General features: G+C 36.6%; 1 protein-coding gene across 2 annotated transcripts in view; it reads left to right on the top strand.

Moving 5' to 3' along the window:
- Nucleotides 1-12,801, top strand: part of LOC123578228 (zinc finger protein 420-like) — a 56,048-nt gene extending 43,247 nt beyond the window's left edge. Inside the window, exons 3-5 of one of the 2 annotated variants that reach the window (XM_045441034.1) lie at nt 1,172-1,298; nt 1,577-1,675; nt 10,633-12,801. In XM_045441034.1, coding sequence (XP_045296990.1) covers nt 1,172-1,298; nt 1,577-1,675; nt 10,633-12,323 — 1,917 coding nt within the window. In that variant the 3' untranslated portion in view covers nt 12,324-12,801. The remainder of the gene's footprint in view (nt 1-1,171; nt 1,299-1,576; nt 1,676-10,632) is intronic. The other variant, XM_045441035.1, reaches the window with a different exon arrangement.
- Nucleotides 12,802-25,626: the final 12,825 nt, after the last annotated feature.

Below are 25,626 nucleotides of genomic sequence, written 5' to 3'. Positions count from 1 at the left end.
TTCAGTGGTTAATACCATTGACAGGGTCCATTTTGAATTAAATAGTATGTAGAAGCCAAGGGCCACATCTGTGTGAGTGTAGCTCATCTTTCATTAGCTTTCTGTTGCTCATAATAAGCAGAAGTGTACAGTGAGCAATGATAAGTGGTAAATATGATCAGCCAGATGATTAAATGATTGAGAATTTCAGAAACAGAGCTGTGAAGATCATTAGAGGAAGAGTGCAAACTACCGCAAAATATGAAAATGATGACAATCTTAATATGGAATATTACATAGTCTAAAAATGTTATCTATGAAAGGATTTTCCAGGGCTAGGAAGAAAGAATATTATGAAATTATTCTGAAACTTGACTTGGAACGAAATTCTGAAATTATATATAAATCTTATTTTCTAAGGTAAACATTTAAAAAATTTTTTTTTCAACGTTTATTTATTTTTTTGGGACAGAGAGAGACAGAGCATGAACGGGGGAGGGGCAGAGAGAGAGGGAGACACAGAATCGGAAACAGGCTCCAGGCTCTGAGCCATCAGCCCAGAGCCCGACGCGGGGCTCGAACTCATGGACCGCGAGATCGTGACCTGGCTGAAGTCGGCCGCTTAACCGACTGCGCCACCCAGGCGCCCCATAAGGTAAACATTTTAAAAGACATTTTGGAATGTGCCCATCAGGTTTATTTTTTCTTTTGTCTTCCTCCTCCTCTCCTTCCAGCCCTCTCTTTTTCCCTCTCTTCTTTTCTTTCTGTTCTCATTCTTTAAAGGGAAAGGGGAGGAAGGAACTTTGAGTTTATTTGAGGATTTGCATGTGTTATGTGCTAGCATACATTATTCTATTTAATCAGAAAACTGTACTTACCTGGGTTTTGTTCATTCCCATTGCTATTCCCAAGAGGCTATGAATAAGAGTAAGTAATAGGAATGTTCAGAATTGTTTAAATACTCTGTATTTCACACTCACTTCCTTTCTGTTACTTACCCACACTGAAAGCTTCCAACTGTAATATATTTGCTCACTGTTTTGGCCCCTTTATGTGATACTTTTCTCTTCCTCTCATTACTTGTGTGTGTGTGTGTGTGTGTGTGTGTGTGTGTGTGTGTGTGTGTTCCTCTCAATTACTTCTAAAAAAACTTTCTTTATTTTGCCATTAACACTTGGACTTGTCATTTCAGAGGTTGGTGTTGTTCAAGGATGTGGCCATAGACTTCTCTCAGGAGGAGTGGGAATGCCTGGACTTGGAACAGAAGGATTTGTACAGAGATGTGATGTTGGAAAACTATAACAATCTGGTCTCACTGGGTAAGTTTGGTCCCAATAATTCAACTTCAATCTTTGTGAAATTCAGGAAATGTCTTAAGTACCTAGATGAATTTCAGATCCCTGTTCCCAACTAAGTAATTTATTGCTTATAGACTTTAAAATGGGCAGCTCCATTGAGTACCTTAATCATCTCTATTCTTCAGATAATCTTCCTGTGAATCTTTCTGTATTCTTCAGACGTTCTTCCTTTATGAACAAAGGTTCAATTTTATTTTGGATGAGCAGAGTATAACCATATCTATTTTCATTCTTATAAGCAGGATTTTCCATTTCTAAGACAGATGTACTTTCCTTATTGAAACAAGGGAAAGAGCCCTGGAAGGTTGTACAGGATGTGACAAGAAGTCAGAGTTCAGGTGAGTAAGAGATGGTCAAACAAGGGGAGGCCATTGTGGAGAACAGTCAAATCGCTTAATTCATTGGCTACAACTTTGAGATATTAGCTGAACAGTTCTCCTCAAAGATCAAACCAAGGCATGTGGAGTAAAAGCTTGAACGCTGGAAGGTAAAACTGTTTTAGCATCAGTTACCAAAGGAAACCCCTTTTTTTACCCAAATTACCACTTCCTTGCTTTTCTTTCATATTCACCTATATTTTCAAACAGGGAAAAGCCTTCCTTCTTCTCCTGTGATAACAATTTTACCTGTATTTTTGATCCAGTGAAACCTGTATGAGCCTTTATCTAACAAATATGTTTTTAAAATACCCTCTATGGTCTAAGTTTTGAGTGAACAAGAAAAACTCCCTATCCCCATCCCTAGGAAAGATCTGTTCTTCCCTAGCAGAAGAGATAGTTACAAATAAGAATGTAGAAGGAAGGAGTGATAAGTGTTATGAAGTAAAACAAAAAGCAGAGGAGAATAATGGTGTAATGGGAGGAGGTGTTTTATAGAGGGTGGTCAGGGATGGCCCTCTGAGATGCTGACATTTGAGGAGAGAAATGACTAAAGTGCTGGAGTAAGTCGTGCAAATTCTGAGAGAAGAGTGTGTAAGGCAGAGAGACTAGCAATTGCAAAGGAACTGAGGTAGGAATGAGTTTGATGCTTTTAAGGATCAGCAGATAAACAGGTGTGGCTGGGATGAGTGAGGGAGCATAAACATTGAAAATGAGCTGAGAGAGGAAGTGGGGCTGGGTCATGCAGGGACTTGTATGCCATGATGGAAAATTGGGATTATGTTGAAAGTACGATAAGAATTATTTTGAGCAGGGGTGTTATGTGACTGAACTTGTTATTTTCAAAGACTACTCTGGATACTGTATAGAAAATAAAATGGGAGCAAGAGTGAAGCAGGAAGATCAGTTGGAAAGCCATTTTTAGTCCACATTAGAAATTATGGTGATTTAGATGAGGGCAGTAGCTTATAAGTAAAGGTGACATGAAAGAGTCAGATTCAGATCAGATTTTTAAAAAATTTTTCTTTAATGTTCATTCATTTTTGAGAGAGAGAGAGAGAGAGCGAGTTAGCTGAGAGGGGCAGAGAAAGAGGGAGACACAGATTCGGAAGGAGGCTCCAGGCTCTGAGCTGTGAGTACAGAGCTGACATGGGGCTTGAACCCAAGAACTGCAACATCATGACCTGAGCCAAAGTCGGACGCTTAACCGACTGGGCCACCCAGGCACCCCAGATTCTGATTAGATTTTAAAGGTAGTACCTCTTGCTAATTAATTGGAAGTGGTACATGATGAAAGAGAAATCCAGAATAACTTCTTAGATTTATGCCTGAGCAACTGAATATCTTTTTCTTTGTTAGGAAAGACAGGTATTCAAGAGTTCTGTTTTGTTCATGATACTTATGGATATCTATTAGAAATCGGAAGAAATCAAGAAATGACCTGGAAAGAAATAATATACATATAAATAGAATTTAAAACTTAGAAGAAATAATTTATGAAGTTATATAATAGTTAAAAAAGAGAAAAACCCTAATCCACTCTGTATTTTAGTTAGAAAGAAGGGGAAGATTCTGCAAAGGAGACTGAGAAGGAATAGCTAGTGAGCTAATAGGAAAATAAAGAAAATGTGGTATCTCAGAAGCCAAGTGGAAAAAGGTATTTACGAAAGGGCAGCATCTTTCATATCAGGGAACATGAGTAAGTTGAGGACTCAGAATTGATCACTGGATTTCGTAATGAGGGAAAAGAAAGCTGTAGATTGGTTCAGATAGAAGGGAAGAGAAGGGAAATGGGAGGGAATTTAGTATACGGAATGATTGGAAGAACTGGAATCACTTAGACCGCGGTTGTAATGCCAGCTTTTGTCTTAAGCACATTACTTTACCAGACTGATAAGATTGTTGAGAAGATTTGGAATACTGAATACAATTACATTATGCTAAGTTCTCAATAAGAGATCATTTTTATGGAAGGAAAATTAGGAGAAATGAAAAAACTACACTGCTGCATTTTGAAGTGCAGACAGAAGATTTCAAAGTAGAAGCTTGTGAATAGCTCCAGTCAGAAGGCTAGAAAACATTCTAGGGGCTACTCTATGCTGTGACTACCATACAATCAAGTTTTTCCTGAAGATTTCTTCTAACTAAATATCTCTTGATTCTGTGTGCTCTCACAATATCCACTAGCAACACTTTAAACCTATAGTGTCTCTAATTTGGGGTATTGCACTACCCTTCTAAATGGTTTTGACACAAGAGAGTAATGTTTTTAAAAAATATAAATCAGATCACATAACGATAAAATCAAAACTAGAAAGCCCTACCTAGTCTAGCTCCTGAAAGGTTTTACAACCCTTCCTTAGATACCTGTCCCCTTTCTCATTAGACTCCAGCCACAGTAGCCTTCATTCATCATCTCAGATACATCTAGTATCTATGTATCTAGTGTCTGTGCTCTACCTCTTTACATCACTCACTCTGCTCACCTAACTCCTAAGCTTCTTTAGAGCTCAACCTATATTCATTATATCCTGAGAATTCTTTCCCGACCTCATTCTCAGTAATGATCTTTCAGATTTTCTTACGGTAATTTCCAAGCTTTAATTCTATAATATAGTAATCCTAGTAAGATCATAACTCTTTGGCTGCAACACCATACATTGTTGTCTGTAAAGGAGATCTGCAGAGCTCTATGTGCCTCTGACTTAAGTGAACCTTCAAATTTTCATGTGCTCTTCTGGGTGTTGTATGGAAACCAATTTGACAGTAAATTTCATATTAAAAAAAAAATCTCATGTGCTCTTAAGAAAATTATCCCCTCCATACAGGCCTCCAGCAGAATTTAAGGGAAACAAGATCACTTCCTGTACTAACATGGCAATATTTTTCTTACCACTAGAACTGTCTTCATAGAAACCAATTTCCATTAGCAAAATTATCCACCTTCTCCTAAGAGGTTATTTAGGACCAATTCCAATTTGTCTTACATCTTCAGTTACTTCACTCAGGTCCAGAAGTCCAGTCTTTCCAGGGCATCAATCATCAGCTGAACTCTTATCTCATCCAGATCTATATGTCTCCCAATTGGATTTCATTCCCCACTCTTTTCTTAACACCCAAATCTTTTCCACCTTACTGTTTGAAACTTTATAAGAAATATCCCATATTATCCTCAGTGTGTTTTAATATTCCTTTCACCTTTTGTCTTCAAATGAACACTTTAGCCATGCCATGAATATACAGCTTTCCCTTAAAGCACTTGCTAATGGTTCTTGTTTTGTCTTCCCTCACAGTCCATTATTTTCCATTATCAAAGCCCCCAGCTCCTTTAAAGCACTTTAAAGACTGAACCACCCACCAGGTATTCTTGTTCTATTATTTACCAATTTCCTCTCCTTGAGTAGACTAAAGATCAAAACACTTTGCCCACTAACTTTCTCTCCTCCACTACACCTGTCACCATTGTTGGTGATCTCAGCATCCTTATAATAATACATCTTAATTCTCAATTCCTTAATCTCATTTCAAATTATCTTTCTCTTCCAAATTCCTTCATTTATTCACACCCTGATACATAAACCTTGTAATTACCAGCCCAAAATCTGTTTCAAACATTCACTCTCTCTGACAGCTATTTTTAAACTTTTCAACTGACTTATTCTTATACTACCACTTCAACCCACATAGTGTAATGTCTTCCATATTTTTAAAAAATTGTCCTTGATGTTACATTTTCCATTCCTTTACTCTGCTCTCCTTGATGGCCCTGAATTACCTATACTTCCTTACCTCCCATTCTCCCTTGCCTCTTCAGCTACAGTTATAGCCATTGCTGAGTGCCTTTTCTCTTCCTCCCTGGACAGTTTTATAGCATGCCCCAGAAATTGCTTATTTTATTTATTTTTGGACACCATTAGTTTATTATAAAAAAGAGACATGAAAATTATTTACATGATGAAAGATTTCACAGCTTCACTGGAATGGGTGCCTTCACTTTATGCCATTTCAATAATGATTTATTTCAGTTCACATACTTTCCAAGAATGTCACCATCTCTAAATAAGAAATAATCCTTGTCATCTAGAACTCCTTTGGTGCTTCATATTCTGGGAGAAGAACTTTATCTCCAACTTTCACACTGACTGGTTGAATCTCTCCACCCTTTCTTTAGAGCCTGATCCAACAGCTACTACTGTTGCTTGCAAAACTTTTCCTTCAGATTTTTCTGGAAGCATAATACCACCTTTGATTACAGTTTTGGCTGCAACTCTTTTTAACTAAAACTCGGTCAAAAGGGGAAGAAACTTTCTAAACACTTGTCCTGCCATGACTCCAGCTGCCGCAGTTCCTACTCTGCTCTGGAGATGCCGCCACTGCAAGGAGACCTGCAGTCCAACCCCCAGGCCATGTGAACCAGAAATGGCTTATTTTAAAAAATTAGATTGTGGGGCACCTGGGTGGCTCAGTTGGTTAAGCGTCCGACTTTGGCTCAGGTCATGATCTCGAGGTCTGTGAGTTCAAGCCCTGCATTGGGCTCTGTGCTGACAGCTCAGAGCCTGGAGCCTGTTTCAGATTCTGTGTCTTCCTCTCTCTCTGACCCTCCCTGTTCATGCTCTGTCTCTCTCTGTCTCAAAAATAAGTAAACATTAAAAAAAAAAAAATTAGATTTTAACACATTTCATACTTTAGACATAGAATAATCCCTTTGAGGGGCGCCTGGGTGGCGCAGTCGGTTAAGCGTCCGACTTCAGCCAGGTCACGATCTCGCGGTCTGTGAGTTCGAGCCCCGCGTCGGGCTCTGGGCTGATGGCTCAGAGCCTGGAGCCTGTTTCCGATTCTGTGTCTCCCTCTCTCTCTGCCCCTCCCCCGTTCATGCTCTGTCTCTCTCTGTCCCGAAAATAAATAAACGTCGAAAAAAAAATTAAAAAAAAAAAAGAATAATCCCTTTGATCTCTAATTGGTGCCAGATTCATTTAATAGTTTTGTTATTTCTTAGTCTAATTCTTTGTATGGATTAGCATCCCTTCACTTATTGTTCTACCACACTGGGCCAACTCAAACTGTTTTAGTTGAAAGGAGAAGAATATAAGCATCAGGTTCCAAATTTGCCCTGGACCCTCACAGGGAGCATTAGGGAATCCAGTGTTCTTACTTATAGAATTTTTATTTAGGGAATATTGCTAACATTTAGAACAAGTAAAACTATCAGCCATATGATTTTTTTAAATCTATTTTTAAGGGTGCCTGAGTGGTTCAGTTGGTTAAGCATCCAACTCTTGATTTGGGCTCAGGTCATGATACCACAGTTCATGAGATAGAGCCCTGCTTGGGATTTTCTCTCTCCCCCTCTCTCTTTCCCTTCCCTGCTTGCATGCATGTGCACGCACTCTCTCTCTCTCTCTCAAAATAAATAAATAAATAAACTTTAAAAAACCTATTTTTATAGTGAAATATATGGGAAAGTACGTAAAACATATGTACAGTTTGATTAACAACCACCCATGACAAGAAACAGAACACTGTCATCACTCCAGAAACACCCTATGAGTATATATATTTGTGACTTAGGTATACAGGTCTACAATGTATTGTTTAGTTTTGCCCATTTTAGGATTTAGGTGAGTGGGGTCATATTGTACGTATTCTTTTGTGTCAGGCTCCTTTTATTCAATACTGTATTTGTGAGAGTCATCCAAAGGTAGCTCTAGTTCATTCATTTTTATAAGAATTCCATTGTTTGAATATACCAGAATTAACTGTTGGTTATTAATTTTTAGTATATTCTTGGCTAAAATGTAGGTCATTTCTAATTTGGGCTGTTTATAAATATTGATGCTATAAATGTCACTTGGTATGTTTACTCATATACCTGAGCATGAGGTTCTCTGGAATCTCTATCTTAGATAGATATTCTAAGAGTGAAAGTGCTGGGTCAAAAGATATGTGTATCTTTGATTTTACTAGATACTGCCAAACTGTGTTCTGAAGTAATTGTACCAGTGTCCAGTCCCTATCAATAGTATATGAGAATCTGCACCACATCCTTGACCACACATAATATTGTCAGATTTAAAAATTTCTGCCTATCTACTCAGCTTGTATCTGTCATTAGAATTTTATTGCCATCTCCCTGATTACTAATGATTGCTAATGGGCTGTTTTTTAATATATTTATTGGCCACTTGGAACTTTTGTAGATTCCTGTTCGTATTTTTGGCTTATTCTTCTACTGGATTGTTAATCTTTCTGTTACTGATTAGATGGGTTTTTTATTTTTATAGGTAGTATATTTGTGTTTTAGGTATCTTCTGCTGTGTGCCTTGACTTTTCACCCTTTTTCTAGAATCTTTCAATGAATAAAAGTTCCTAATTTTAAAGTAGTAGAATTTATCAATCTTTTCCTTTATGATGGATATTTTTTGTGAGCTATTAAAAAATATCCTTCTAGGGGCGCCTGGGTGGCGCAGTCGGTTAAGCATCCGACTTCAGCCAGGTCACGATCTCACGGTCCGTGAGTTCGAGCCCCGCGTCTGGCTCTGAGCCATCTCAGAGCCTGGAGCCTGTTTCCGATTCTGTGTCTCCCTCTCTCTCTGCCCCTCCCCCATTCATGCTCTGTCTCTCTCTGTCCCAAAAATAAAAAATAAACGTTGAAAAAAAAAATTAAAAAAAAATATCCTTCTATACCTTTAATTCATTAATATATTCTTCTATATAATTATTTTTTTTTAATTTTATTTTTATTTTTTTTTTCAACGTTTATTTATTTTTGGGACAGAGAGAGACAGAGCATGAACGGGGGAGGGGCAGAGAGAGAGGGAGACACAGAATCGGAAACAGGCTCCAGGCTCTGAGCCATCAGCCCAGAGCCTGACGCGGGGCTCGAACTCACGGACCGCGAGATCGTGACCTGGCTGAAGTCGGACGCTTAACCGACTGCGCCACCCAGGCGCCCCTATAATTATTTTTAAAAAGATTAAAAAAAAAAAGTTAACCTTTATTTATTTTTGAGAGAGAGACAGCATGTGAGCAGGGGAGGAGCAGAGAGAGAGAGGGAGACACAGAATCCGAAGCAGGCTCCAGGCTCTGAGCTGTCACCGGAACCGATGTGGGGCTTAGCTCACAAACTGTGTGATCATGACCTGAGCCAAAGTTGGATGCTCAACTAACTGAGCCACCCAGGCATCCCCAATTAGATTATTTTTTATCTCTTGCTTTAACACATTGTGCTTCAGTTTTTGTGCTTCATGTTTTTGACATTTTGTTAGGGCAATTTTGGGATTGATTTCACAGAAGTGGAGTTGTTAGATCAAAAGATATATGTAATTATGCTAAATACTGCTGTATTTCCTTTCATAGGTTCCTTTGTACCATTCATATTCTTACTAGTAATATCTATAAGTACCAATTTCCTTACAGTCTTGCTAATAGTATTTGATGTCACATTTGGAAATGCCCTATTCCAAGAGGTAAGAAATAGCATCTCTGTAGTTTTTTAAAAGTACTTTATTAAGATATATTTCACATACTGTACAGTTTACCCATTTCTGTAAACAGTGATGACTTTTATTATATTAACCGTCTCATATAGCCATCATAATTTGAGGACATTTTTATCACTCCAGCAAGAAATCCAATATCTTGTAGTAGCAAGATACTCTGTATCTCTGTCCATCCCCCAGCCCTGTTCAGCTACTGATGTTTCTATGTGGATTCACCTACTTTGGATAATTCATATAAAAGCAGTCATACAATATGTGGTCTTTTGTGACTAGCTTTTTTCACTAAGCATAATATTTTCAAAGTTTATTCATATTGTAGCATGTGTCAATATTTTTATTGCCAAATATTCTATTGTAAGGATACACCACATTTTTACCCATTCATCAATTAATGAGTGACTTGTTTCCACCTTATGCTTATTATGATTAATGCTGTTATGGACATTGTTTTCGTATTTTTATATAGATATGTGTTTTCAATTCTCTTGGCTCTATACTTACGAGTGGATTTTGGGTTATGTGGGAACTCTGTTGGACACTTCTCTTGGGCATATAACTGGGAGTAAAATTGCATGGTAATATGGAAACTATGTTAACTTTTTGAGGAAGTACAAAATTGTTTTACAAAGCAGCTGTACCATTTTACATTCCCATCAGCAAGCTGCAAGGATTCCAATTTCTTCATATCTTCACCTCTGTTTAGCTTTAATTTGCATTTATCTTATGAGCAGTTGAGTATATTTTCATATGGTTAAAAGCTACTTACATTATTTTTCTATCAACTGTCCCATTTTCTTAGACTATTTTTACATAGTGTTGGTGCCCAGTTTTATATGGTAGTCTTTTTTTTCTAGTCTAATTTTAGAAACTGTTTATATATTAGGGATATTGCAACCTGGCAAATATTTTTTCCAAGTTTGTCATTTTACTTAACCTAACCTTAACCGTGTTTTGACATGCCAGCCTTTCTTTTTTCTTTAACCATAGTGCAGTCATTTTTATCAAATTATGACTAGGAAAGTTTTCCCCATTCCTAGTTTATAGAAGTCCCCCAAATTTTATTCTAATTATATGTATGTTTTCATTCCTGTAAATATGGATGTCTGATCCATTTGGAATTTATCCAACTGTAAGATATGCAGAATTAATGCAGTTTTCTTTTTTTGATGTGTTTATCTGTATGTTTATCAATTTCATTTATTAAAAAGAGTTCGTGTTTTTCCTACTGATTTGAGCTGCCAGCTTTTATTATGTACTAAATTTGCACTTATAATTGTTTCTGGATTTTTCTTTTCTGTTCCATTGGTTCCATTGACATCTTATGACTATGATACTCAATTTGAGTCTACTGTTTCTACCTTAGAAATTTCATTTTTCAAGGAATATGAAAATAACATTTTCTTTCTTTTTACCTTATAGCCTGGGAATCCAGATGTGAGACCAAAAAGCTGTTCTCAACAAAAGGAATTTATGAAATAGAATCATCTCAGTGGGAGACCATAGAACAGCTTACAAGACTTAAGTGTGATTGTAAAAGTCTTCAAGATGATAGGGAATGCAAAGAACAGTTTGAAAGCCAATTGGGAAATAAAGAGGGATTTTTCAAGCAACTACTAATCACTTGTAAAGGAATCCCCAATTTTAGCCAGACTGCATCCCTTATGTTAAAACAAAGAATTAATTTTCCTGAGAAATCCTATGAATGTGAAGCATGCAGAAAATACTTTATCCATGGCTTTCAACTGACTGAACATCAGAAAGCTCATTCTGATGAAAAATTCTATGAATGTAAAGGACAGGCCTTTATTCGGGGTTCAGAACTAACTTACCATCAGAGAGTTCATGTTGTTAAGAAACCCTATGAATGTAAGGAATGTGGAAAAGCCTTTATTTGTGCCTCACAGCTTACTTATCATCAAAGAATTCATACTGGGGAGAAACCTTATAAATGTAAAGAGTGTGGGAAGGCCTTTATTCGTGGCTCTCACCTTACCCAGCATCAAAGAATTCATACTGGTGAACGACCCTATGAATGTAATGAATGTGGTAAGGCCTTTTTTCGTGGCTCTCAACTTACTTACCACCAGAGAGTTCATACTGCAGAGAAACCCTATCAATGTAAAGAATGTGGAAAGGCCTTTATTCGTGGCTCCCAACTTACTGAACATCAGAGAATTCATACGGGTGAGAAACCCTATGAATGTAAGAAATGTGGGAAAGCCTTTAGTTATGGATCACAGCTTACCCTGCATCACAGACTTCATACTGGTGAAAAGCCCTATAAATGTAAAGACTGTGAAATGTCCTTTATTCGTGGCTCACAACTTACCGAACATCAGAGGATTCATACAGGTAAGAAACCACATGAATGTAAGCAGTGTGGGAAGGCTTTTAACTATGGCTCACAGCTTATTCGACACCAGAGGATTCACACTGGAGAGAAACCTTATGAATGTCAAGAATGTGGGAAGTCATTTATTCGTGGCTCACAACTTACTGAACATCAAAAAATTCACACTGGTGAAAAACCTTTTGAATGTAAGGAATGTGGGAAAGCCTTTATTCGTGGCTCACATCTTACTCAGCATCAGAGGATTCATACTGGTGAAAAACCCTATGAATGTAAAGAGTGTGGGAAGGCCTTTATTTATAGCTCACAACTGACTCAGCATCAGAGAATTCATACAGGTGAGAATCCCTATGAATGTAAGCAGTGTGGGAAGATCTTTATTTGTGCCTCACAACTTACTCTACATCAGATTTCTCATTCTGGTAAGAAGCCATATGAATGTAAAGAATGTGGTAAGACTTTTATTCGTGGCTCACAGCTGACTTACCATCAGAGAGTTCATACTGGTGAGAAGCCCTATGAGTGTAATGAATGTGGGAAAGCCTTTATTCGTGGTTCACATCTTACTCAGCACCAGAGAATTCATACTGGTGAGAAACCATACAAATGTAATGAATGTGGGAAGGCCTTTAATCGTGGCTCACAACTTACTCAACATCAGAGAATTCATTCTGGTGAGAAGCCTTATAAATGTAACGAATGTGGTAAGGACTTCAGACGTCATTCACACCTCACTCAACATCATAAACTTCATAATTGAGAAAAACTTTATGAAAATATAAATTTATTAAATCCTTTGATTGCTCATTGATACTCAGCTTTGGAATATCAGAAAATTCAGATTATCAAAGTGGGAATCCTTTTTTACTTTCATCCATAGGTAACTCTATCAGAAAATTCAAACAGAGAGAGGCTAGTGTAATATAATGGAGAATCAGTTTCCATCATTTTTCAATCTTTGTTAGACATTGGTGAATTTATACAAGAGCACAACCATAAAATGTAGGGTTTTCTTGTTTGGCATCATTCTCTTGTTCAGCATGATCTGAACTCCACCATTTACTACACATGTATTCCTTTGGAAAAAGCTAGTTAACCCCTGTTTGCTTTAGTTTTTTCATTTATAAAACATTAAAGTCACTCTCATTATAATGATTCAAAGATGCAAATACATAAAGAGCCTTAAAGCAATGTGTAATACATAGTTTATATTAAATAAATATTAGTTATTACTGTAATTGTGTTTTTCAGTATTTTAAAATTGTTTCCTTCTGGGCTCAAGAATCATCTTATTTTTTTTTTAATTGAAGTATAGTTGACATACAATGTTATTTTAGTTTCAGGTATATATCATAGTGATTTGACAATTCTGTACTTTACTCAATACTGACCAAAATAAGTGTCATTACCATCTGTCACAATACCACATTATTGCAGTATTATTGACTATACTCCATATGCTGTACTTTTCATCCCTATGATTTGTTTATTTAATTAATTTATTGATAGATTGATTTTATAACTGGAAGTTTGTACCTCTTAATCCCCTTCACGTATTTCATCCATCTTCCAAGCCCCCTCCCCTCTGGCAACCACCAGTTCTCTGTATTTATGATTATATTTCTATTTTTGTGTTTTAGATCCCAGATTAAGTGAAATCAGATGGTATTTGTCTTTCTCTGACTTATTTCACTCAACATAATGTCCTTTAAGTTTATCCATATTGTTGCAAATGGCAAGATCTCATTTTTTTTATAGCTGAGTAATATTACATTGTATATACATACTACATCTTCTTTATTTATTCACCTGTTGATGGATATTTAGGTTGCTTCCATATCTTAGCTATTGTAAATAATGCAATAAACATTGGGGTGCATATATCTTTTCAAATCAGTGTTTTCATTTCCTTTGGGTAAATACTGAAGTAGTGGAATTACTAGATAGTATGGTATTTCTATTTTTAATTTTTTGAGGAAACTTCATATGTTTTCCACAGTGGTTGCATCAATTTACATTCCCACCAACAGTGCAGGGGGGTTTCCTTTTTTCAGTATTTTAATTGTGTACTATTATAGAATTCAAATGAGAGGAAGACTTTTCAAATACAGTACATAAGGTAAATCTTTTATCATTCTTACTAATCATCAGATAAATGATTTTGGAGCAGAACGTCCTCATATAATTAATGTGAGGTTGTACCTCATTCTGAACATTAAAATTCTTACTAGAAGGAAACCTTAAGGAAAAAAATAAGTTTTTAGGTGTTACAAATGAAGCTATTTATGAACATTTGTGTATAGATTTTTATGTGAATGTAAATTTCCATTTCTCTGGTATAAATGCCTAAGAGTACAATTTCTTGGTCTTACACTAAAGTCACGTTTTCTCATACAAGAAATGGACAAAGTATTTTCTAAAATTGCTTTACCATTTTACATTTACACCAGGAACATATGAGTAACCCAGTGTTTCAGCATTTGGTGTTGTCATCACTTTTTGTTTTAGCCCTCATGTTAGGTATGGTGATGTCTCTTTGTGGTCTTAATATGAATTTCCCTAATGGCTAATGATGGTGAACACCTTTTCATGTGCTTGTCATCTGTATATCTGTTTTGGTGAAATGCCTGTTTGTGTCTTTTAGTCATTTTTGAATTGTTTTATTTTTCACTCCTAGGTTTTGAAAGAGTATTTTCTGTATTCTAGATGATAGTAGTCCCTTGTTATGTGGTTTGCAAATATTTTTTCAGGTGCGTAGCTTATCTTTTTTTCCTTTTTTTTTTTTTTAAGGGTTTTTGTTTGTTTATTTGTTTTGAGAGAGACAGTGTGTGTGTGTGTGTGTGTGTGTGTGTGTGTGTGTGTGTGTGCAAGCAGGGGAGGAACAGAGAGAGAGGAGACACAGAATCCTAAGCAGGCTCAGCACTATCAGTGCAGAGCCCCACGTGGGGCTTGATCCTGCAAACCATGAGATCATGACCTGAGCCAATGTCGAGAGTCAGACACTTAAGCGACTAAGCCACTCAGGCACCCCTTTAAGAGGGTCTTTTGAAGAGCAAAAGTTGTCAATTTTGATAAGGTCTGCTTTACCAGTTTTGCCTTTTATGGATCTTGCTTTGCTGTCAAATCAGGATTCTTTGCCTAGCCCAGATCCTGAAGACTTTTTTCCTATGTTTTTGCATAAATTTTTCATGATTTTGTGTTTTACACATAAGTCTGTGATACATTTTGGGTTAACTTTTCATGTATATTGTATGCTTTAGCTTGGTGTTCTTTCTTAATTTGTTTTGGCTTATGGATGTCCATTTACTTTAGCACCATTTGCTGAAAAGTCTGTGTTTCCTCCATTAAATTGCCTTTGTACCTCTGTCAAAAATCTATTGAATGTATTTGTGTATATCTTACCTCTGGGTTTTCTCTTCTATTCCATTGATCTATGTATCTATCCCTCTGCCAATATTACACTGCCTTGATTATTGTCATTTTATAGGATGTGTTTTCTTTTTTATTTTAGAGAGTGTATGAGCAGGGTGGGGAGCAGATGGAGAGAGAGTGAATCTTAAGCAGGCTCCGTGCTCAGTGTGGAGCCCAACACGGGGCTTGATCCTATGACCTGGGATCATGACCTGAGCCGAAATCAAGAGTCAGAAGCTTAATCAGCTGAGCCACCCAGGTGCCTCTATAGGATGTCTCATGAAAAATATTTTTATAATGATGTAAAAGTAATATAGCATGTGCTACCTTAAAACGATTTGTTTTGAATCCTTTTACTAAGGACCATATCTCTGTGTTAATTTAATTCCACGGATAATATGTTAGCCTAAAATTTCCTGTAGTAATTTCAAGTAATGCTAGAACTCAGATGATATTAGAAAGAAAGACTGTGTGATCAAACAAGCCTGTAAATCATGGCATATTTCACATCACTTTTTTTAATATAATTTATTGTCAGATTGACTTACATACAACACCCAATACTCATCCCAACAAGTGCCCTCCTCAATGCCTATCACCCATTTTCCCTCTCCCCCCACCCCTGTCCATCCTCAGTTTGTTCCCTGTATTTAAGAGTCTCTTGTAGTTTCCCTCATCCCTCTCTGTTTGTAACTATTTTTTTTCTCCTTCCCTTTCCCCATGGTCTTCTGTTAAGTTTCTCAAGGTCTTTTTGAAGCAATAAGTTCATTGTATTTCATCAGGGCTGTAATAAATATTGTAGTAAAGCAGCTTTTTCAACTTCAACTCATCATGTGCCAAACTTACTTGACCATAAATCCCTTCTTATAATGCCTATTAATATCTTTTGCATGTGAACTATTTTTGTAAACACTGCTCTAGCTGAAAGAAATAATCTCAGTGGTGGAAATTCTAAAACATTATAGCTTGAGGCCCACTAAGTTTATGAGAGAGCAAGTTGCTTTCTCTGTAAACCAGTCACATTCTTCTTCTACATATGGGACCCTTGTCCTTTTAAAAAAGGGAAATCCCCTTATGTAATGATCTTCCTTCACAGTCCTTTCTTACTCTTCCCTATAACCCACTTCTTAGTTCAACTTAATGAGATATTGAAAACAAAAAACAAGAAAACAGGTTTGTGGGATTTTAGAAGCATGGTAATAAAATGAATGGCTTTATCACTGATATATCTAGTCCATAAATCAAGCTTTCAGAATTAGAGATTGTTTTTTTAAGGTAAATGGTATAACAAATACAAGAATAAAGATGGTCAAGTGGACCATGGTGCCATTACTTTGTTCTCTACTTCTAATGGTTTTTTACTTATTCTCAAAAGAAATGTTAGAAATTAAACATATTTTTATGTAGTTTTTCTTATCATATTGGACTGAATTGCCTTCTGAAATTACATAATGCAATTACCTCCAAAATGAGTAATTATAGCAAATATACATAAAGGAAAAAGAAAATATGGCTTCCTAAACTAACATGTTAGAAGCCTCATTAGTACTTTTCTGTAGCTTTCTGTATGCTGAAATGTACATGTTTATACATGGTTCTTTTTTTCATGGTTGTTTGTGGATATTTATATATTTAAAAAGGATCACTATATGGACATCAAACTGTGACTTTTCCTATAAAATACATCATGGACATCTTTCCAGGTACATATAAATCTAACTTACTCATTTTAGTGTTAGTAGCTACAGAATACTACGTATGTAGAAGTATTATATGTTCATATTGTTTATTGATGAATGTTTATATTGTTTCCACTTCCTTGTTGCATTAGACAATTGTCAATAAATATCTTTATACATAAATACTTGCATATATATGTTTTTATTTCTGTAAGATAGATTCTTACATCAGGTAGTATGTGTATTTTTTTTTTATTATAATAGCTAGTAACATTACTTTCCAGATATAGTACATTCAGTCCATCAACACTGTTTGAGTTGCCCATTTTAATTTTCCCACAATTTAACAGCACTTGGTGCTCTTTGTCAGTCTTTCTGATGAAAAATATGTCATTGCTTTAATTTGAATTTATTTAAATATTGGGTATATTAAGCATGATATCATTTGCTTACGAGCCATATGAATTTTCTGTAAATTACCTATTGATAGTCTGCACAATTTCTATCGTATTTTTTTCTTTCATTAATTTGTAGAAGTTTTTTGTGTTTATGGCTATTATCTTTATCATATGTGTTGTAAAAATAATTTTTCAGTCTGTCTTGTTTTTTAATATATCCTTTGTCATAGATTTTATTTTTACTTTTATGGAATGAAATATAATCTACATAGAGTGTTTCCTACATACACCCCAAGATTATTCACATTTTCCTAAATATCTTCTAATATTTTTTGTATTTTAAAGTCTTTTTAAGCTAAATTTCACCCCAAATTTTTCTACTGAAGGTTTCTAAAACTACAGGAAAGCTAAAATAATAGTGCAATGACTATCCATCACATCCTAGGTTGACTTCGTTGTTAACATCCTGCCACATCTTTATTAATTTTATATGGAGTTATTTTTATTTTATTATTCCTACTTTATTAGGAGTTACATTTCACTCCTAAATACTTCATGCATAATCTAAAAATAAGGAGATTGTCTTAATTATAAGAGCACGATATTAGAAAATTAAAAATAATTCCATAAGTTCCCAAATTATCTCAAAACTGGCTTATGAAATGTTTTTCCAAACAAGGATCTGATCGAGGCTCTCATCTCATCTCATTCTTTTAGACACTACCATTTTTAGAATCCAGGCTTAGCAGAATGTCCAACTTTCAAAATTTGTCTATTTCCTCATGAATAAATGCAGGAGAAGCAGTTTTGGTAAAAAATAAATAGAATGATGATATGTACTTACTATAGCAGAAGATACACTGTGTAGAATATAAAGTATTAAATATAATTATATAAGTAAAATAAGTTGTCCTAGTATTGGTACTGCTAAATTTGTTCACTGATTAAGGTAGTGACTACTAGACCTTTCTATGGTATACATAATAATTTTTAACTTTCTGATTAGTATGCAATGAATGGGATGGGTAAATTCTTTTGAATAGTTCAGAAAATGTGACAAGGTTCTTGTGTATTATGTAAAATTAATACATGTTAACATATATGTTTGCTTCATATTTTTATAGTAAATATATGAAACATTAACTATGAATGTCAAAGACCCATTGTTTCTCAAACCTTTTCCTGAGGCAGCCCTATTATAGATTTATCTATTTATTTATGTATGTATGTATGTTTATTCATTTTTGAGAGAGAGAGGATGAGTGGAGGAGGTGCAAAGAGAGACAGAGGATCCGGAGCAGGCTCCATGCTGACAGCAGTGAGCCCCATGTGGGTCTCCAACCCACCAACTGCAAAATAATGACCAGAGCCAAAGTCAGATGCTCAATGGACTGAGCCACCCAGGTACCCCTATAGATTTAGTGTGTATAATTCTAGCCCATATACAGGTATCTATCACTTTTCCAGATCTAATTTATTCTCTAACTGTGTTGGATGGCTAATTTTTATTTTTTCAAACTATTTTGTTTTAGAGAGCACATGAGCAGGGGAGAGGAGAGAGGGGGGAGAGAGAGAGAGAGAGAGAGAGAGAGAGAGAGAGAGAGAGAGAATCTTAAACAGGTTCCATGCTCAGTGCAGAGCCCAAAGTGGGGCTCAATCCACAACCCTGGGATCATGACCTGAGTCAAAAGTAAGAATCAGATGCTTGGGGCGCCTGGGTGGCTCAGATGGTTAAGCCTCTGACTTCAGCTCAGGTCGTGGTCTCACAGTATGTGGGTTTGAGCCCTGCGTTGGGCTCTGTGCTAACAGCTCAGAGCCTGAATGCTGCTTTGGGTTCTGTGTCTCCCTCTGTCTCTTCCCTTCCCTGCTCACACTTTGTCTCTCTCTCAAAATAAATAAACACTTTTAAAAAAGAGAGAGAGAGATGCTCAACTGAGCCACCTAGCTGCCTCTGGATGGGTAATTTTGAAGTGGTAGGAGCCATTTCTTAGTACTGTGTATTTATCTCATTCCCAAACTCCACTTTTCTTAATGCAACTAAGATACTCTTTATCATCTATAAAATAATCCACTAAAAACTTCTCATGAACATAAAGCATGTAAACACGTGATTCTTTTTTTTTTTTTTTTTAACATTTATTTCTTATTGAGAGACAGAGACAGAGCATGAGCATGGGAGGGGCAGAGAGAGGAGGAGACACAGAATCTGAAGCAGGCTCCAGGCTCTGAGCTGTTAGCACAGAGCCCAATGCAGGGCTCGAACTCACAAACTGAGATCATGACATAAGCCGAAGTCGGACGCTTGACCAACTGAGCCACCCAGGTGCCCCTAAACATATAATTCTTTAACAAAAGAAATTCAACCATGTTTTTCTTTTATAACACAAGGGGCATGTTCTCTAATGAAACCCAACAAAGATATAATGTAAAAAATACTCTAAATTAAATGTTGGTAGTGCTCCTGAACACATAGTGGAAGTGAATTGGAATCTATAAAGGGCTACATGCTTGGAGAAATGATAGTGATAGTGAACATGTTTAAACAGAAATAGAAGTCTGAAACAAACAAAATCAATTAGGTTGGCCGAGATGTGACCACAATACTCTAAATCCTATCACCCAGACTTGCTTCAATTTAAACTTTTTACATAGTATGAGAATTAAGATTAATTATTGAGAGGTTTTTATTCAGATGGTGCATGTGGGGTAAAAAATTTTAAACACTGAATATTTGGATAATACACGTTCAAATCATGAGACATTATGTGTACCTATTAACATGTTATTTTGGATAGTTTATAATTTCCTCAAATGATACTACCTTTCCATAAATTTCCTTATTTATTTTTGAGACCTATTCAGGCTGAGATATACAAATAAACTTTATTTTTGTGTCTGGACTAATATTCCATTACATATATGTTACAGTTTATCTGTTTCTCCTGTCAAAGTTTTTAATGCACAGCAGAGTTATAGCTAGTTTAAGTAGAAAGGGGTTTATTAAAGGATAGTTTTCAGAATCTCAGGTGTGAAGGTGAGGGCAAAGGATCAAGGACAGTAAAACCAAGAGAAATCTTGGAACACATCATTGGGCTAGTGGAAAAACCATTGTCACTACCCCTGCCACTCAGTCCCCATGATTCTGAGAACTGGCTCTACCAGGGTTTCAGCCAATGAGAATCAAAGACTGTTGCCACTGTGTTGATAGGTGTAATCTCCCTACGTGTGACTCACAGTTCACACTAGTTTCCTGTTTTGGGTAGTTGAATCTGGTTAAAAAGAGATCATGTATGGAATTCTTACCACAAGATAGCCTGGAATGTATAATGGTTATCATTTATAGAATGTTTATAGTGCCAGACAATATTCCTTAGAACATGCCTACTTACCATTTGTATATAAACTTACTGAATCCTCACACCACCTGTATGTAGAAATTGTTATCTCCATTTTAGGTGAGGAAAGTGAGGCACAAGGAAATAAAATAACTTGGCCAAGTTTGCAAAGCTACAGTGGCAGAGCCATGATTCAGACCAAACTGTGGAGATACTTATGAAAATGATGGCAACTCTGTTTTCGTAATGAAGCACAATATTGCTGGCAATACTTTTCCACATAAAGTACTGTCTTACTGGATCTGAGAAAATAGAAGTTTTTATAGTTCAACTTGGAGTAGTCTGCTTCAAGTCTGTACACTTAACCACTTTTCTGTACTGCCTCTTTACTGTGTGCAGCTAATTAATAGGTTGGATCCTTGGCAACTATTTTTATTGCCTGGTGCCCACTTAAATTTATTCAGTGAATTCACTGAGGTTGGTTCTTCCAACAGATGAAACATGGGAACTCATTGGTTTCAGTCATTCTTAGGCAATCCAGTATATGAAGACTTCAAACTTTATCTTTTGAGGCTTCTCCTTAATTACATTTCAGTCTGTTGCAGTCTCCATCAGGGAAGGAGAGTGATAGAAATAACTTGTCTTTACCATGGTAGTACTTTTACTCATCACTTAGTTTTTTTTTTTTTTTAGGTTTTTGTTTAAATTCCAGTTGGTTAACATACAGTGGAGTATTAGTTTCAGATGTACACTTTCGTGATTCAACATTTATATACAACATGTGATGCTTATCATCAAGTGCACTCCTTAATCCCCATCACCTATTTAGCCCATTACCCTCTCCACCTCCCCTCTGGCAACCATCAGTTTGTTCTCTATAGTTACTAAAAGTTGGTTTCTTGGTTTTCCTCTCTTTTTCCCCCATAACTGTTTATTTTGTTTCTTAAATTCCACATATGAGTGTAATCATATGGTTTTTGCCCTTCTCTGACTGACTTATTTCGCTTAGCATAATACTCTCTAGATCTATCATGTTGCAAATGGTGTTAATTTCTGATCTCTTCAAGATTAGACCTAAAATAAGGAAAAGGGTTCAGGTAATTTCTTACTTACTGAAACTGTGTGATTCAACATTGTGATTATCTGCAATTGGCAGATATTTATAGATGACTACCTAATGGAATGCTTTTGTGCATTCTTTGGAGAACAGCCAGCAGTTGGGAACTTGCAGTTCCTTTTAAAAATTGTTTTATTATTTTTTATTTTAGAGATGGGGGGCAGAGGGAGAGAATCTCATGTAGGTTTCATGCTCAGTAAAGAGCCCGACACGGGGCTTGATCCCACAACCCCAGGACCACAACCCGAAGTCAAGGGTAGGACGCTCAACCACTGAGTCACCCAGGTGCCCCTACAGTTCCTTTGATTCAGACAAATGTATCTCCAGCCCTTAGGATTTTAATAATACTTCTAGATTCTCTATGCTAAAGTTTATTCAATTCTCTAAGTGGCTTTCCTTTATTAGACCTAGGGCCACATCTGGTCCTTGGGAAACATTCATGCATTCTTATTCTGGATACACTCTGAGATTGTTGGCTGATGGAAAAGCAGCACTAGTCAACCCTTCCCTTGGCATTTAGATTTCTCCAGGAAGTCAAACAACATTCCACTTTGGTCTCAGGTTGTAGTGAGCTAAAATCAAGAGTCAGACACTCAACTGACTGAGCCACCTAGACACCCCCATAGGTTGAAGTCGTAATCCCAGTCACCTTAGAATATGACTTTATTTGGAAATAGGGTCATTGCAGACATAATTAGTTAAGATGAGATCATACTGGATTAGGGTAGGCCCCTAATTCAATGTGACTGGTATTGTTATAAGAATAGATTAAGACATTTAAGATACAAAACAGATGAACATAAGGGAAGGGAAGCAAGAATAATATAAAAACCGGGAAGGGGACAAAACATAAGAGACAAATATAGAGAAAGAGGGTTGCTGGAGGGGTTGTGGGAAGGGGAATGGGGTAAATGGGTGAGGGGCATTAAGGAATCTACTCCGGAAATCATTGTTGCACTATATGCTAACTTGAATATAAATTAAAAAATAATAATAAATTATTTAAAAAAAGAAAAAGGAAAAGAAAAAAGAAGAATAGATTAGGACAGGGGCATCTGGCTGGCTCAGTCAGTAAAGCATACAACTCTTGATCTCGGGGTCATGAGTTCAGACCCCACATTGAGTGCAGAGCTTACTTAAACAAAAAACATAGATTAGGACACACATGTACAGTGGGAAGATGATGTGAACACACAGGAAGAAAATAGCCATCTACAAGCCAAGGAGCATGAACTGGGACTGACCCTTCCCTCACGGCCCTCAAAAGGAACCAGCCTTGCCAACATCTTGATATCAGACTTGTAGCCTCCAGAATTATGAGACAATGATTTATGTTGTTTAAGCCACACAGTTTGTGGTGCCTTGTTATGGCACTCCTGGAAAACTAACATAGCATATTACTCCTCAATAAAATTGATTTGCAAAAATTAAAAACACTCTATGGAAACTAAAAAGAAAAAAAGTTATGATCATAAAGGTCAGGATATTGTTATATTTAGGATAAAGGGTTGGAATAGTGATTGCAAGGCATTGTTGAAGGGCTTTTGGGGAATTGGCAATGTTCTGTATCTTAACCAGGATACTGCTTACATGGATGTTTTAATAATAATTTGTTATGTTATACTCTTATACTGATAGTGGGAATGCAAACTAGTGCAGCCACTCTGGAAAACAGTATGGAGGTTCCTCAAAAAGTTAAAAATAAAACTACTCTATTGTCATAGACTCTGGGTCTAAAGTTCTCTCTTGTCTAGCAAAAGAGCGGGATGCAGGATTGAAAGCAAGAGACGGCTAATGTCTGGGAAAAGACATGAACCCCGAATAAGGGTCCTTACCCCATTTTTATTAGGATCAGAAGGCTTACAAACATGGTGATGGGCGTGTACAAAAGGCAATGAATCTGTGAACATTTACTTGTGGACATGAGGAAAAAGGAGTCTTGAAGATACCCGTGGTTAGGGGTTTAGGTTAATACAAAACAAAATCCAGGCGCTGGGCAGTCAGAAGAAAGGTTGTTTACAGCAGACATGAGGCAGCATCTTGGTTTATCTTGGCTAGCCTGGGGATGAGACAGATAGGGGGAATAACCTCAGGGTTGACAAGGCACCTTTTCTTTTGTTAACCATCTCCACTCCGGCTGCTTTGCCTGCTGCGCAGCGGTCCGTAGTCCAATTCACCAATTTACCTAACTTGGCTCTATTCTCCCGTGAAAGCAGCTTTTCTGCTATAGTACTAAATTGGGGGTGCTTCCATCCTGAATATCTAATCTTGTTTATTTCATATACCTATGTGTTGGGCACCTTTGCACCATTTCTATTTCAGGCCTTTGCCTCTCCCTATTTTGGGGGCTCTGCACCTCCCTCTCTTTTTTGGGGTGCATCTGCACCTCCCTAATCCTGGCACCTTTGTGCCTCCCTATTCTTGGGGTGCCAATCTGATTTACCCAAACTCGGGTGTGAGCATTTTATGACTTTGTATTTCTTTATGCCTTGTTAACTCATTGGTGTAAGCCCCGGGGGATTCCTAAACGTATCCCCCACGCTCTATCATCCAGCCATTGCACTACTAAGTATTTACCCAAAGAATACAAAAATACTAATTTGAACGGACACATGCACCTCAATGTTTATAGCGGCATTACCAACAATAGCCAAACTATGGAAAGAGCTCAAATGTCCACTGAGTGATGAATGAATGTATGTATATATACACATACATTCAGAATATTACTCAGCCATAAAAAGAATGAAATGTTCCATTTGCAATGGCATGAATGGAGCTAGAGTGTATTATGCTAAGTGAAATAAGTCAGAGAAAGACAAATACCACATGGTTTCACTCATATGTAGAATTTAAGAAATGAAACAGATGAATAGAGGGGAAAAAAGAGAGATAAGCAACCATAAAACAGACTCTTAACTATAGAGAACAAACTTAGGGTTGCTGGAGGGGAGGTGGGGGGGATGGATTAAATGGGTGATGGGTATTAAGGAGGGCAGTTGTTGCGATGAGCACTGGGTGTTGTATAGAAGTGATTTATCACTAAATTCTACTTCTGAAGCTAATATTACACTATATGTTAACTAACTGTAATTGAAAAACTTGAAAAAAAGTCATACATTCATGTTTTATGCATTTTTGATAGTTTGTTATATTTCACAAGATAACTGGTAGAAAAAAAAGAACCAAAAAACCCACAGGGTAGTAAGGCTAGAGTTGGGCTGGCAGGAAGGCAGCAACTTATATAACAAAATGGGAGTGGAATGGGAGAGTTTTTTAAAGTATGGTATAGGCATTAAAAGGGCAATGAAAGTTATGCCTGTGGCTCTAAATTTATGATTCTGAGCCATTTCACAATGTATGAAAAGAGTTAAATGAGAAAGAAATGAATAATGAAACTGTGTGTCAAATAGTTTTGGTAAGACCAGAATTCTGAAGGACTGAATACATAAACAAATAACTATAAGAAAGCAGGTGAGGTAAAGAATAAAAATGCAAGTAAAAGGGATAATAGTCATGAAAACAAAGTGCAAAGAAAGTGGGGATACTTGGTATCCAGAATATAATCCCCTAAATTTCAATAAAAAGAAAGACCTGATGTATAAGAAATATATTGAAGTGCCATCTAGGTATCTGAGAAATTATAGCAACTACCACTCAAAAGACTGGGACTTTTAAGACAATAACATTGGAAAACATTTCAGAGGTGTTGTCTTCTAAACAACTGTTATGTGACTTTGTACCATTCACACATGTGTCAGTCACTTATCTGAACATCTTAACATTTCTTTCTCTACAATCCAAGGCTTTTCTTTCTGCTCCAGCTTGAAAATGATATTTGGATTGGTGAGTTGATAGTCTATTCATTAACAGATATATTGGGGTGCCTGGCTGGCTCAGTCAGGTTAGCATCCTACTCTTTTTTTTTTTTTTTCAATATATGAAATTTATTGTCAAATTGGTTTCCATACAACACCCAGTGTTCATCCCAAAATACCATCCTACTCTTGATTTTGGCTCAGGTCATGATCTCTCTGTTCATGGGATCGAGCTCCTCCCCCCCCCAACCCCATTAGGATCTATGAAGGATCCCTATTAGGATTTATGAAGCTAAAGAAGAGAT

The sequence above is a fragment of the Leopardus geoffroyi genome, chromosome E2, assembly GCF_018350155.1.
Source record: "Leopardus geoffroyi isolate Oge1 chromosome E2, O.geoffroyi_Oge1_pat1.0, whole genome shotgun sequence".
Lineage (NCBI taxonomy): Eukaryota > Metazoa > Chordata > Mammalia > Carnivora > Felidae > Leopardus > Leopardus geoffroyi.
This window is presented reverse-complemented; position numbering and strand designations above follow the sequence as displayed.